The sequence below is a fragment of the Oncorhynchus tshawytscha genome, linkage group LG21 (genome assembly GCF_018296145.1).
Source record: "Oncorhynchus tshawytscha isolate Ot180627B linkage group LG21, Otsh_v2.0, whole genome shotgun sequence".
NCBI lineage: Eukaryota > Metazoa > Chordata > Actinopteri > Salmoniformes > Salmonidae > Oncorhynchus > Oncorhynchus tshawytscha.
The window spans coordinates 13,125,807-13,139,481 of record NC_056449.1 but is presented as its reverse complement, the minus strand read 5'-3'; the positions used below and the strand labels follow the sequence as shown (position 1 = coordinate 13,139,481).

The window sequence follows — 13,675 nt, the reverse complement described above, 5'->3', positions numbered from 1 at the left end:
CGGTATATGAAAAAAGAGAAAATGAAGAGAAAATGATTCATTGATGGAGAATACTTGTGAATTTACCAGTGAATTTTACCTCAAACACCAATTTGTTTGTTACTCAATTATTGTTCATTTTTCAATTTGAAATAATAATATCTGATTCATTTCTTAGTTTGTTTGAAAGACTTGTATGGATCTGACTCAGTTCTTGACTATCAGTAACAACGTTGTTATAATTGATCTCTCACCTGTACTTTCCCCATGCAGGTAAAAGCAGCGATCAGTAAGAAGGTTCAGAAACAGCAGAGCAGGCGGTCCAGTGAGCAGAGTGGAGACTCAGAAGTGTCAGCGGCTGGAGTCAACCCCCCCCATGGTAGGAGGTACAGCCAGACCCCCACCCCCTTCCCCAGAGATAGAGAGAGAGGTACAGGGGATGAAGAGGAGGCAGAGGAGGACCTGGATGTGGAGGACCTGGATGTGGCAGATATGATGAAGACGAGTGGTCAGAAGCAGGAAGAGAAGGAGTCCATAGACTTGCTCCCTATAATGGACCCAGCATTTGGACCGGTAAGAGCCAGGATGACCCGGGTCTGCCCTGAGATAGGGCTTCTTTAGCCATGTGTGTGTGTGTGTGTGTGTGTGTGTGTGTGTGTGTGTGTGTGTGTGTGTGTGTGTGTGTGTGTGTGTGTGTGTGTGTGTGTGTGTGTGTGTGTGTGTGTGTGTGTGTGTGTCCATGTCCATCCATCCAAGGCACGATTGCAATCTACCAAGGTCCTGATTGAAATTCGAAGGCCCCCTGCTCCAAATTAAAACGCTGACTCTGTCCCCATACTTTACGGTAGCTGCTTATCCTATACCCTATATCCCATGTTTAAGTGTTAGCCTTGATGCTTACAGAGTTGTGTTGTTTATCTATGTGTTCAGGGTTCATGTGGTAGCGTGTGTGAGGGTTTAAGCTCCTTCATTGGTATCTGCTACATTAGGAAACTGTAATTCGTAACAGATATCATTTTAAGCCCCAGGAGTAATAAACACCAAACAGTACTCGTCCCGATCCACATTACACCGACACAACAGCACAACATCACATGGCTTCAGAGTCTTGGGGCGAGGGCAGTAGGTTTGCCCTCAGGAGTCTGGTTCCTCCCCTCTCCCCTGGTCTGGCCTGTCCTGGCCTGGCCTGCTCTCCCCTGGCCTAGCCTGTCCTGCCTGGCCTAACCTGTCCTGCCTGGCCTGGCCTGCTCTCCCCTGTGCCCGTATTCGGCTCTGGTATTGACTCACTGCAGAGTTCCTGTAGTTGACAAGTTGAGTCACTGGATACTAGTATCAGTATCTGACACCTGATCAGAACACAATACATTTACAGAATTACCGGCTCCTACACGCATATCACCATAGCCTTACTTCCAGTCAGGGGTAAGAGTCAGGTTACACGATGCGAGTCTACCTGAGTCTGTCTCAATACACACACACTTACCACACACTCCGTCCTCTAGGCATGCAGAGCAAACAAAGTGTGTGTGTGCATGTGCTTGCGTGTGTGTGTGTGGTTGTGGATGTGAGCTGACACCTGGTCGTGTCATACTGGTCGTGTGACAGAGAGGTCTAATACTGATACCTGATGCAGATCAGAACACACAGAACCAGAAGCCCAACAGAGTGACATGATTAATTGACATTATCAATAATAAAATATCAATTAGATAGGTAATCAGTCTTAATGGCAGTGGTTGCAACAATGTTTATCCTATCAACAGCATGAGTGTTGTTTACCAGACTTGTCCTGGGACTAGTCCTGATTTACCATGTGTGTGTGTGTGTGTGTGTGTGTGTGTGAGTGAGTGAGTGAGAGAGATCTTGTTCTTCTATCCTCGTGAAAATCTGAAATTCACTAAAGGATAGTTAAAACCTCTTAAGTAATTTTCAATTTTCATTTTTTTTTAACCCAAATCTAAATGCTTGTAGCTCAGGCCCTGAAGCAAGGATATGCAGCATTTGAAAGGAAACACTTTGTAATGTGAAATTAATGTAGGAGAAAATAACACATTAGCTCTGGTAAAACATAATACACATTTAATAAAACATTTTTTTTGTATAATCTTTGAAATGCAAGAGAATGGCCATAATGAATTATTCTAGCCCAGGCGCAATTTAGACGTTGGCCACTAGATGGCATCAGTGTTTGCGCAACATTTTAGACTGATCCAATGAACTATTGCATATCTATTCAAAATGTTGTATCAAGACTGCCCAATTATGCCTAATTGGTTTATTCATATATTTTACACATTCATAATTGTGCACCCTCCTCAAACAATAGCATGGTATTCTTTCACTGTACTAGCTACTGTAAATTGGAAAGTGCAGTTAGATTAACAAGAATTTAGACACATCAGATATATCTCTGTGCTGAGAAATGTTCTTGTTACTTACAACGTCATGCTAATCACATTAGCTCAACCGTCCTGAGGGTGGGACACCGATCTGTAGAGATCCTATTTATTAAACAAGGAGAATTCTCCCTTGTGGCCATATAGATCAAATACAATGTGGTTTTAAAGGGGCAATCTGCAGTTGCTACATACATTTTGTGACTTATAAATTAATTATATATACCCATTGATTCTTGAATAATACAACTTCTAAATGCCTCATGAGCTTCAGAACCCAAAATATAAGCTTGTTTTACTCCCATGTTTGTTTAGCTCGGTCTATGAATTTGAGAGTGGTTACATTTCTCCAGCCCCATCCCTCAGCTTTTTACCCAAACAGGACGGGGAGTACACTTTTTTGTTGTTTCAGCTGCTGATTGCTGCTTTAAATTCTGCCAAATACTTATGGAACACTATATTTTGTATTATATTTTGTTCTATATTCTGGACAGAAGCTGTCCTCTAGTGGTATTAAATTGACACTGCAGTGTTGAACTGCCCTAGTACTGACCTAGTACTTGTTAAAGATTTTGTCATGACATGAGCCAAAATGTTCATTTGATCTAAATCAGAGTCTGTCTCCAAAAGTATTAGAGGAAAAGCGGTCGGTTGATCTTGTAACAAACATCTGTCACTCAGTTAATCTTGGCACTCATACTTCTTATCTGCTACTATCACCATACGCCTGGGTTTGAATGGGTGTGAAGAGAGAGAGAGAGAGAAAGAGAGAGAGACAAAGAGAGAGCCGGAAGGGGTAGAGAGGGACATGACCAAACCACAGTATCAAATATTAAATAAATATTTGGCAGAATTTGAGGTAAGGTAATATCAGGTAAGCCTCATCTTTGAGTGGTCATGGAATGTCACAAAATGTATATCCTACTACAAATGTTATTTATACAACACACACATGCACACGTACACACACACACACAGACACACACACACGTACACACTGATGTGTTTGACTACCCAATAGCCTGGAAGTTGCCAAAGTACTTTGTTCACAGATGTGCATCATAACAAGTCCCAGCTGGAGGACCAGGCCTATCACAGAGTTCATCCCTCTGACCTACGAGGGTATGGAACTCTCTGGATAGTAGTTGGGGCCCGCTGGGCACCAATGGGCATAGATCTGGCATCACTTTACCTTCTCCCAATCCTAACCTTAACCATATGGGGGGGAAACACAAATCTGACCTTAGACCAGCGTCTATGGAACCTAACCCTTAGCCTTATGCCCCAAGGTCCATCACAAGGACAATGGCTTAGAATGGTATGCATTAGTAATAAGCTCTACAAAGTCAGGCTACCGTATATTAACATCTGCCCCTGTTGACAATAAATAAATTCTAAAGGTCTCTCTCTCTCTCTCTCTCTCTCTCTCTATATATATATATATATATATATATATATATATATATATACAGCATGTAATTCCCATCAGTAGTCATAGTATTTATTTTGTCATTTGAGTCAGTGTTGAGTCACAGTTTAGTCACAGTCATGTCATGTGAGTCACAGTTTAAATGTTATCCTGGAGTGTCTGATATTATGTCCTGTGTCTCTGGATTAGACAGCATTACAGCTCAGATTAGAACCTCTGTAATGCTTTTATCATTCACCAATCAGAGAGAATATTACATTTGACATCCAAGGAAAGCATGAAGATGTGTTGATTGATTTTAAAAACAGACCAATTAGAGCAGTCGACTGTGATGCGCGTATTTGGTTTGGATATTATTAACACAAGCATACAGTTAATGGTGTGTGTGATTCTAACATACGCACATACACACATCTAATGGTAGTCCAAAACAGCAGCTTGCTTCCCGGCTGTTTGAGCTTCAGTCTCACTCTTGGCTCTTTTCTTCCTCGCTCATTTGTTGTTTCTTTCCCTGTTTTGCTTCTTGTCTTGTTCTCTTCCTGCTTTCCCGTAGATTTTTATCTCATGACCTGTTTGATTTTCTTTCTCCCTGAATTGTCCATCCTTTTCTCTCCATCACTCCTCCTTCTCACCCTCTCTTTTCATCTTGTATCACCTCTCTCTCCAACCTGCCCTCAATTTCTCCTTTCGTTGTTTCTCTCAATCTCCTTACTCTATCCGTTTCTCTTCTTACCCCTCCATCGCTCCCTTTAATCTGAAATGGAGGGATAGGGATTTTTAAATCCCTTGTGTTTGTCCCCTATAATTCTCTCTCTCTCCTCCCTCTCTCTGCCCCTCTTTCTCTATCTGTCTCTCCCCCTCTCTCTCTGTCTGTCTGCATCTCACCCCCCTACGTAGATGTAGTCATTTGAATGCTGTAACAAGCCTTGCTCTAGGGACAGAGAGGAGGAGAGAAGGAGAGGGGTAGAGAGATAGGGGATTTAAGAAGGGGTCAAATTGAGAGTTGATGAGTGAGTAGGAGCGAGAGGGAGAAAGACAGAGTAATGCACGCATGAACACTTTTCTGTTCAGACACAGAAGTAGACTAGGTTAATGTTTGTTTTAGGCAACCTTAAACGCAGATCAGGATGTTGTTTATGGGATTTCGGATCTTCTGAGTGTGGCTTAGAGGTTCTACTGTATGTTTCATCTCTGATATGAACATCACTTCAGACCATGATGTGACTGGGTGATGGGACCTCCTGGACCCCTCCTCAGAACTCTAATCTCGGGTGGGACCTTTGGATCTCCAAAGAAAGGGGGAAGAGAGAGAGAGAGAGAGAGAGAGAGAGAGAGAGAGAGAAAGACAGACAGAAAAAATAGGAACAAGAGAAATAGAATAGAGAGGGAGGGAAAAGAGAAGGAGGGTCAAGAGTGTTACTTCACACTCCGAGGATAGGGGATGGGAAATTGTACTAAGCCATCCGTGAAAAACAAAATGAAGGTAAGAGCAGTTATTTGCTTTTTTTTAAAGATATGGGACGAGAGAAGCCTTTGCTTGCTTGCTATTTCCTTGTCTGTGTGTTTATGTGTGTATTACCCTGGAAATATTGGCAAAATTTATTTTTTTCTGCAAAGTACTCAATTTAGAATAGGTCCTGTGCATTTTTAAACAACATTGATCTGCAGGATTGTCACAACATTGATCTGAAACCATTCAACGTGATTATTCTGAACAACTCCAGCAGAGACAATCTATGACGTTTCCTTTTCACTTATATGCACAACGTCTCTGCATCTCTGTACAATGGAGATCTTTCTTTGATGATCTCCGAGCCTGACAAGCAGTATTACTCCCCAGAGATCTTTATCCTTGTGTTCCCTAAAGGGCAGGCCCAACAACCAGATCAATCTGGTACCAGACGTGGATTTTGATACTACAGTTATTCTCAAGCGCATACAAGCATTTTTTTTTTATATAGATCAATGTTGTTGATTTAAAAAAAAAAGAAGTGTTCTCAAGACACAGAATTCTGTGGCCCATTGAAAAAAAAACAGTAAATGCATTTTTTTCTAAATGTAGTTGCCTTCTCAAAACTTAAGTATATTCATCAATTCTATATGCTACCGTCACAATCGCTAATACATTACTCAAAAGAACACGACTGTCTGCAAAAAAAGATCAACACAAACATTTATTTCTCTTGAGTCTAAGCTGACAAAACAGAAAGTTAGCGTGTGTTGTTTTTGATTCTAGTGATCAAAATATTTGCTTTGCAGTCACTAAATCATGATGATCAAAACTGGAAATACAACTATCAAAAGGTGCATAATTATGGAAAATTACAATATTATTCCTGACCAAAAGGAAAATAGAAAATAAGCACACTGTGCAGGAATCCTTCATCAATATCTTCACAGTCCAATTCCATGTATTCAGTTCTGTGCATAGGCTTAGACCTTCCATCGGCTGCAGAAACACAATCCCAAATAGAAATAAAGAAGGTGAATACAATGGCAACTGATATGAATGTCTAGGCCTCAATCCACACCACTGTAAAGCTCTATAATGGAAGGTCACAACCCACTGGGCATAGACCCCAGTTCAACATCTAGTTTTGATTCACATTTGGTTGAGCTGTCAACTAATGTGAATTCAAAGTGAAATCAACAACAAAACATTACCCATGTCATTGGATTTAGGTTCAAAGTTGGGTGGAAAAAAACTATCGGCAAATTGATTTACCACGTTGATTCCACATCGTCACATAGATTTTTGGGGGGGTTGAAATGATGTGGAATCAATGTTGATTCAACCACTTTTTACACAGGGGGGGGATGTTTAGGAGTAACCCAAAGTCACTTAGAAATAACTCCACTTCATTTTCTGCATCTCTGCAATGCTGTAAAAAAAATGGTACAAATTTGACAGTCCCTGTTGCCTAGATCTTTCCCTATATTGTACCTTCAATTTCCAATATTGTGTATTATGTGTAGTGTTTACTGATTGCCAGAAACAGTTTGCAACCTTTTCTCTTCTGATGAAAACAACATGTTAATATTCTGTAAACAAAACACTTCGCATTGAATTTTGCATTCATTGATGACAATTGTATTTACAGTTTTGTAAAGCTGGGCCTAATACAGTATATGCAATCCAGGCATAAAGACAAGAAACTTATCAGACATTATGCAAACGTACTTAAGCATTTGATCATCATTGGTTTGCTGTAGGTTAGTTTAACCACACTTCCAAAAAATGTTTGTACACAGGTTGAGAAAAACTGTAACTAAACACAACTCTGGTATTATCATATTGACCAGATGTAATCTGTATGTGTGTAATGTAACACTGTGTTGAGTCTCTGAGTTGAGCAGAGTGTCTGAACACTTACCAGAATTGAACGCCCCAATCCAACTCTGAGCCAAGACTGAGCCTCGGAAAACAGAACAGAGAAAGAGAGATGAGAGAGAAAGAGTGAGAGATGGAGGGAAAGCATAGCTTCTTGTAACCAATACACAGACCAGCACATAAACAGACAGAGAGCTAGACTTACTAGGCTGATGGTCTGCTGGCTGATAGGGCTTGTCATGTAGATAGAGTTAAACTTTTAAAAGTCTGACAGAGATTGCCAATCCTGTCCTGTCCTGTTTGCTGATGTAACATCGGATCTCCCTGAGGACTAGTGCTGTGGACAGCTGGCTGTCAGACCTCAGCAGACAGAGAGGGAAACAGAGTGTGAAACCAACGACTGTTGGGTTCACTAGTTCTGGATGATTCTGGTTCTAAGGGGGCCGTCGGGCCCCTGGGGGGCAAAGGGGGGGCAGGGGGCCAGGAGGGGCCCCGGTCGGAGGACGAGGAGGAATCGGGTGAGGACGAGGAGTTTAAGGCGCCACTGTCTGCACTGGTCCAGAACTGCACTGTGTTACACAGCATCGTGGGACCCGCCTGCATCTTCCTCAAACAGGGCTTTGCAAGCAGCCAGATCGTACGTACACACGCTAGTGAACACATACACACGCTAGTGAACACATACACACACATAATGAGACACATGCATGCAAGCGCATACCGGTACTCAATCACACACACACGTACACTTACAATTACATACTAAACTATTCACACACACACACACATCATGATCATCTTCATGTCCTTCTCACCACATAACATTCTCTCCACAATCATTTCATTTTCATCATGGGACAACCAATCAAAAGTGCTATTTAAAGTACATTCTGCAGGCAGAGAGGAGTCCAACCAAACCTTGATGTGGTGTTGCACTGTGTTTATCACATACAGGGAGATTCCAAGAAGAACATCCATAGTAAAGAGAAAGACATCTACAGGGATTGTCTCTCCCTATATTTCTCTGCCATCAAACAAACTCAACCTAATGACCTACTACACCAAAACAGGCACGACCTACAGTGTGTGGACGTGTGTGTGTGTGTGTGTGTGTGTGTCTGTAAACAATTCACATTATATGTCCAAGGGTCTTATTTACAATAAACCACCTACATTTCCTAAACCCCCCCCACACTACCCGATAATCTGGTTACTACAGTGATTTATGTTTTGTGAAAGTATTTTACCGGGTCCATAATACAAACATGGCTCATACAATGCAATCTGTGTAGATTTAGGTTCAGATATACAGTACCAGTCAAAAGCTTGGACACCCACCTCAAGGATTTTTCTCCATTTGTATTACTATTTTCAACATTGTCGAACTATGAAATAACACACATGGAATCATGTAGTAACCAAAAAAGTGTTAAACAAATCAAAATATATTTTACATTAAGTAGCCACCCTTTGCCTTGATGACAGCTTTGCACACTCTTGGTATTCTCTCAACCAGCTTCACCTGGAATGCTTTTTCAACCATCTTGAAGGAGTTCCCATATATGCTAAGCACTTGTTGGCTGATTTTCCTTCACTCTGCGGTCCAACTCATCCAAAACCATATCAATTGGGTTGAGGTCGGGTGATTGTGGAGGCCAGGTCATCTGGTGCAGCACTCCATCAATCTCCTTCTTGGTCAAATAGCCCTTACACAGCCTGAAGGTGTGTTGGGTCATTGTCCAGTTGAAAAACAAATCATAGTCCCACTAAGCCCAAACCAGATGGGATGGTGTATCGCTGCAACATGCTGTGGTAGCCATGCTGGTTAAGTGTGCCTTCAATTCTAAATAAATCACAGACAGAGTCACCAGCAAAGAACCCCCACACCATCACACCTCTTCCTCCATGCCACACATGCGGAGATCATCCGTACACCTACACTGCGTCGCACAAAGACACAGCGGTTGGAACCAAAAATCACAAATTTGGAGTCATCAGACCAAAGGACAGATTTCCACCAGTCTAATGTCCATTGATCAAGTTTCTTGACCCAAGCAGGTCTCATCTTATTATTGGTGTCCTTTAGTAGTTGTTTCTTTGCGGCAATTCGGCCATGAAGGTTTGATTCACGCAGTGTCCTCTGAACTGTTGATGTTGAGATGTGTCTGTTACTTGAACTCTGTGAAGCATTTATTTGGGCTGCAATCTGAGGTGCAGTTAACTCTAATGAACTTATCCTCTGCAGCACAGCTAACTCTGGGTCTTCCTTTCCTGTGGTGGTCCTCATGAGCGCTGTCGTCAAGGCAAGGGGTGTTTTAAAAAAAAAACTCAAATAGAAAATATATTTTGATTCGTTTAACACTTCTTTGGTTACAACATCATTCCATATTTGTTATTTCATAGTGATGAGGTCTTCACTATTATTCTACAATGTAGAAAATAGTAAAGATAAAGAAAAACTCTGTAATGAGTAGGTGTGTCCAAACCTTTGACTGATACTGTGTTATATCTTTAGAAGCAATGTACTAGATATAGATACTATTTAGTCTAACTTTGCAAAGCATCCTGGTTTACTCTTTCTAATAATGTGTGTCTACTGGCACGCTACATATCACATGTACCACCTCTGCTATTAATCATACCATAACAAAAAGATGTAGATTTTATCAAGCAAAAACAAATGGCAGAATTTCTCTCTTCTTTTCTCTCCTCCTTTTTCTACCTTTGGCTGATTGGTTCCCATTGTCTTTGTGATTGAGGCCCGTTGTGTATTTTCTAATATCAGCGGTTGAACATTTTGTGTTTGTTGATCTTTAGATTTACATCTGTGTGTTTGACGGCGGTTTTTGTATCCACATGAAAACATGCACGTACGTTGTTTGTCTTGTCGTGGGTACATGAGCAAACAGATTTTGTCGTCGTCGTACGTCTCGTGGGGTTGTGATGTAGCGCGTGTGTGTGCGTGTGTGTGTTTGTGATGCGATGTGTGTGTGTTCATGTGCCACCACCAGTCTGCTTATGTGAGTCCCTCTGCTACCTCCAACAGGACAGGGACCTACGACCAGAGGAGATTGAAGGTAGATTTTCCCTTTCTATCTCACACAGTCAGAATCGTACCATGACATGTTTTACAATCTACATTCTCTAATTCTTACCCTGTGTGTGTACTTGTATGTTTGTGTGTGTGCGTGCGTGCGTGCATTCGCGTGTGCCTGTGTGTTTGCAGAGCTTCGCGAGGCGTTTGTGGAGTTTGATAGGAAGAAGAATGGTTATGTCAGCTACAAGGACCTGGGAGAGTGCATGAGGACCATGGGCTACATGCCCACAGAGATGGAGCTCATCGAGCTGGGCCAGTCCATCTGTGAGTTGGATGTCATCATCACGAGACAGAGGAAACCACCGAGTCATGGAATATGTGAAATATCTTGAGTGCTATGGCGGAATTTAGGTTGATTATTGCAATTAATTATGAACCAAGGAAACACAAAATCAAGGATTATTTAGGCAATGAAAGGCATATTGTCCATATTGTAACCATGAGTAATAGTAGTAATGTTTTTATCTGGTCTGTAGGTGGCGGCAAACTAGACTTTGATGACTTTGTGGAGCTGATGGGCCCAAAGATGCTGGCAGAGACAGCAGACATGATCGGAGTGAAAGAACTGAGAGATGCATTCAAGGAGGTCTCTCTCTCTCTCTCTCTCTCTCTCTCTCTCTCAGATTGTGTAGTTTGAAAGCTGACAGAGATGGTTGCTGTCTTTCTCAATGTGAGTAACTGTCACTATAGCCTCCTTTCTCTCTCTGTCTCTCTCTTTCTCTCTCACACACAGTTTGATGCTAACAGTGATGGTCAGATCAGTATAATGGAACTGAGGGAGGCCATGAAGAAGCTGATGGGAGAACAGCTGACCAACAGAGAGATCGACGAGATCCTCCGAGACGTGGATCTCAACCGGGACGGACTGGTCGACTTTGAGGGTGAGAGATGTGTGTGTGTGTGTGTGTTTGTGTGTGTTTGCGTGCATGCATACTCAACTTCAGTACTGATTTATATTTGTTAGAAGCAGTGGAGGGTTTTCTGTCGGTCTGTGTATGGGATAATCATGTCTCCTTTTCATTTAAATCTGTCATTATCTCTCTCTCTCTTTTCAAAGAATTTGTTCGAATGATGTCACGCTGAGATAACCATATGGTTGTTGTGCAACAACTGGAAAAGGTACCACTACGTTTGTAGTGAACAACTGGAAAAGGGACCACTACATTTGTAGTGAACAACTGGAAAAGGGACCACTACATTTGTAGTGAACAACTGGAAAAGGGACCACTACATTTGTAGTGAACAACTGGAAAAGGGACCACTACATTTGTAGTGAACATTCTTGTTCTACTGACTGGACCTCGGTTTGTTATTTTTTGTTAAGCAGCACTTAAATTGAGTGAACACTTAATAGTAGTTCTACAAATCTTGTAACTCAAGCTGTGACAGTTAAATTGAACATTGATTGGTTGTAACATATCAAAATCCTAATGCTTGGCTGTCTCTTATGAGTATCTCATCTTTTTAAAGTGTTGTTTTTTTTTTAAAGTGAATGTTTTTACTCTGATTGTATGTGTGTTCAAAGGTTTAACCTCGTTTGTAAAATGTGACGTTATTTTCAAATAAAAAGTTGTCTGTGTTGTTTATGTGTTATCTTAAATGTAAAAATTTCTAAGAAAATGTTTGACTAATTCATTTATTGATGATCAATTGATAATAAAATTAGACACATTTTAATGCAACGTAAGACTAAATAGGGACAGGAATTTAGTTAATGAAAATTATAATTCATGAATTAATCTTCTGTTCAAGCCAAAGAACACACGGTGGCATGGAAAAGATTAGTTTCAACCAACTCAACTGAGCAATTTTATGAACTTCTATGACAATGGGAAAAATGGAACCAAGTCAAACGTGGTTTCCATATGTTTGATAATTCCATTTATTCCATTGCAGCCATTACACAATAAGCCATCCTCCTATAGCTCCTCCCACCAGCCTCCTCTGCTATGCATATGCAAAGACACTATGTTTATGAGCAGCACTGTGGAAAGTTTGAGTCCGGGCTGATCACCTTGAGCTGCTGGGTGTGACAGAAATAAATCAGAGAAAGGGTCGTAGTTCATATGGTGCATGGACACGAACCGAAGCGTAATTGAATGGAACCAACAGAGAGCTGAAGGTTTTCAGCCACGAAGGGAGTAGAACAGAGTTGAGTTTGGGGGTCATTTTTCTATGTGTGGCCACTGCTCATGCTCTCAAAATGTTGGCGCCCGGAGAATACACATTTCCAAGGTGAGCAGGATGATTATGGGATGGAGTTACGTTGGACTGCCACTGGGCCGCAAGCAAAGTCGGGAGAAGAGCAATGTTGGGGCAGAGACACAGAGAGATGGATTTCTGAGGAGGAATGGAGGGGAAAAAAGAGGAAGAGGAAAGTATGAGGAAAGCAGGGGTTGGATTTGTATTTGAGGAAGATGGTGGTAAAAATGGAGATGGGGTGAAGAAGAAGAGTGGTGTCAAGTGAAAACAGATTGAGCAGTGCACCAGACCGAGTTCTGGAGGTGAAAAGGAAGTGAATGAGGGAGAGTTAAGTGAGGTAGAAGGTGTGGTGAAGAGCTCAGAACCTGGGCCTGGCAATCAATGGACATGATAAAGAAGAATCTTGTCCAGTAGGATTGACATTTTTTGAGAAAGTGTATCCTTGTCTTTTGGCAGAGCCATTTGTGGTTTCAGGGTGGGTGAGAAAGGAGTTGGGTGCAGTTGAGTCAGTGAAGGTAACCTGTAGTGGACTTGTGATATTTGTTTGTATTCTTCTGACCAGAGGGAGTGGGCGCTCCGTGTCACGCAACTTGAGTCAAGGTCTGTTTCTTGCTCTAAGGAACAGAGCACCATTGAAATTAGTGTTTTCTGGGGTAGCATTAAGTATGGAGATGGAGCAATTGAAGTTGAAGATTCCTGGCATTTGTGATGCCTGCCGTTTGGTGCTAAGTAGACCTGGTGGTGAGTGTGGTGAAACAGAGGAGTCACTGTCGGTCCTGTGTCAACTGTAAGGGTGCCCACGTTGCTGGGGATCAGATGTGTCCGGTGAGAGAGAGGCAGGTTGAGATGGCTAGAGTCAGAGTAGTGCAGAAGGTGACGAATGCTGAGGCAGTGAAGAAAGTAGGAAGATGGGTCAAGGGTGAGGGATCCTTAGAGGATCCCTGTGAGTAGTAGATCTGTGCCAGCACAGAGGGATAGGCCAACAAGCGATATATGCATCAGTATGGTTGGCTTCTTAGCGTTCATAGGTTATCAACTGTAGCAGAAATGGAACGTAAATCACCGAAAATAGATGTTGTAGTGGCAGCTGCAGAGAAGTATTGGGTATACAACATTTGATTTCAGAAAAGTTACAGGGTGTGCTGACTGGTGGTGTCCTGTACTCCCAGACCATTGGCATGGTGCAGGAGCAGACAGGGTCAAAGTAGTGGAATGGGGTAGTGTGTTTTTAAGGTTAGATG

General features: G+C 41.9%; 1 protein-coding gene across 1 annotated transcript; it reads left to right on the top strand.

Annotated features, from left to right (window-relative positions):
• The first annotated feature begins 255 nt into the window (after positions 1-255).
• Positions 256-11,814, top strand: LOC112220973 (calcium-binding protein 2-like). Its single transcript, XM_042303101.1, has 6 exons — positions 256-552; positions 10,182-10,212; positions 10,362-10,496; positions 10,709-10,818; positions 10,966-11,113; positions 11,290-11,814. The coding sequence occupies exons 1-6, from the start codon at positions 472-474 to the stop codon at positions 11,313-11,315; spliced, it is 531 nt and encodes a 176-aa protein (XP_042159035.1). The 5' UTR covers positions 256-471; the 3' UTR covers positions 11,316-11,814.
• The last annotated feature ends 1,861 nt before the right edge of the window (positions 11,815-13,675 follow it).

Coding starts and splice junctions, on each gene's coding strand:
- LOC112220973 (XM_042303101.1), top strand. CDS start 472: ATGATGAAGACGAGTGGTCAGAAGCAGGAAGAGAAGGAGTCCATAGAC. Junction 553..10,181: donor TGGACCCAGCATTTGGACCG/GTAAGAGCCAGG, acceptor TACCTCCAACAG/GACAGGGACCTACGACCAGA. Junction 10,213..10,361: donor ACGACCAGAGGAGATTGAAG/GTAGATTTTCCC, acceptor GTGTGTTTGCAG/AGCTTCGCGAGGCGTTTGTG.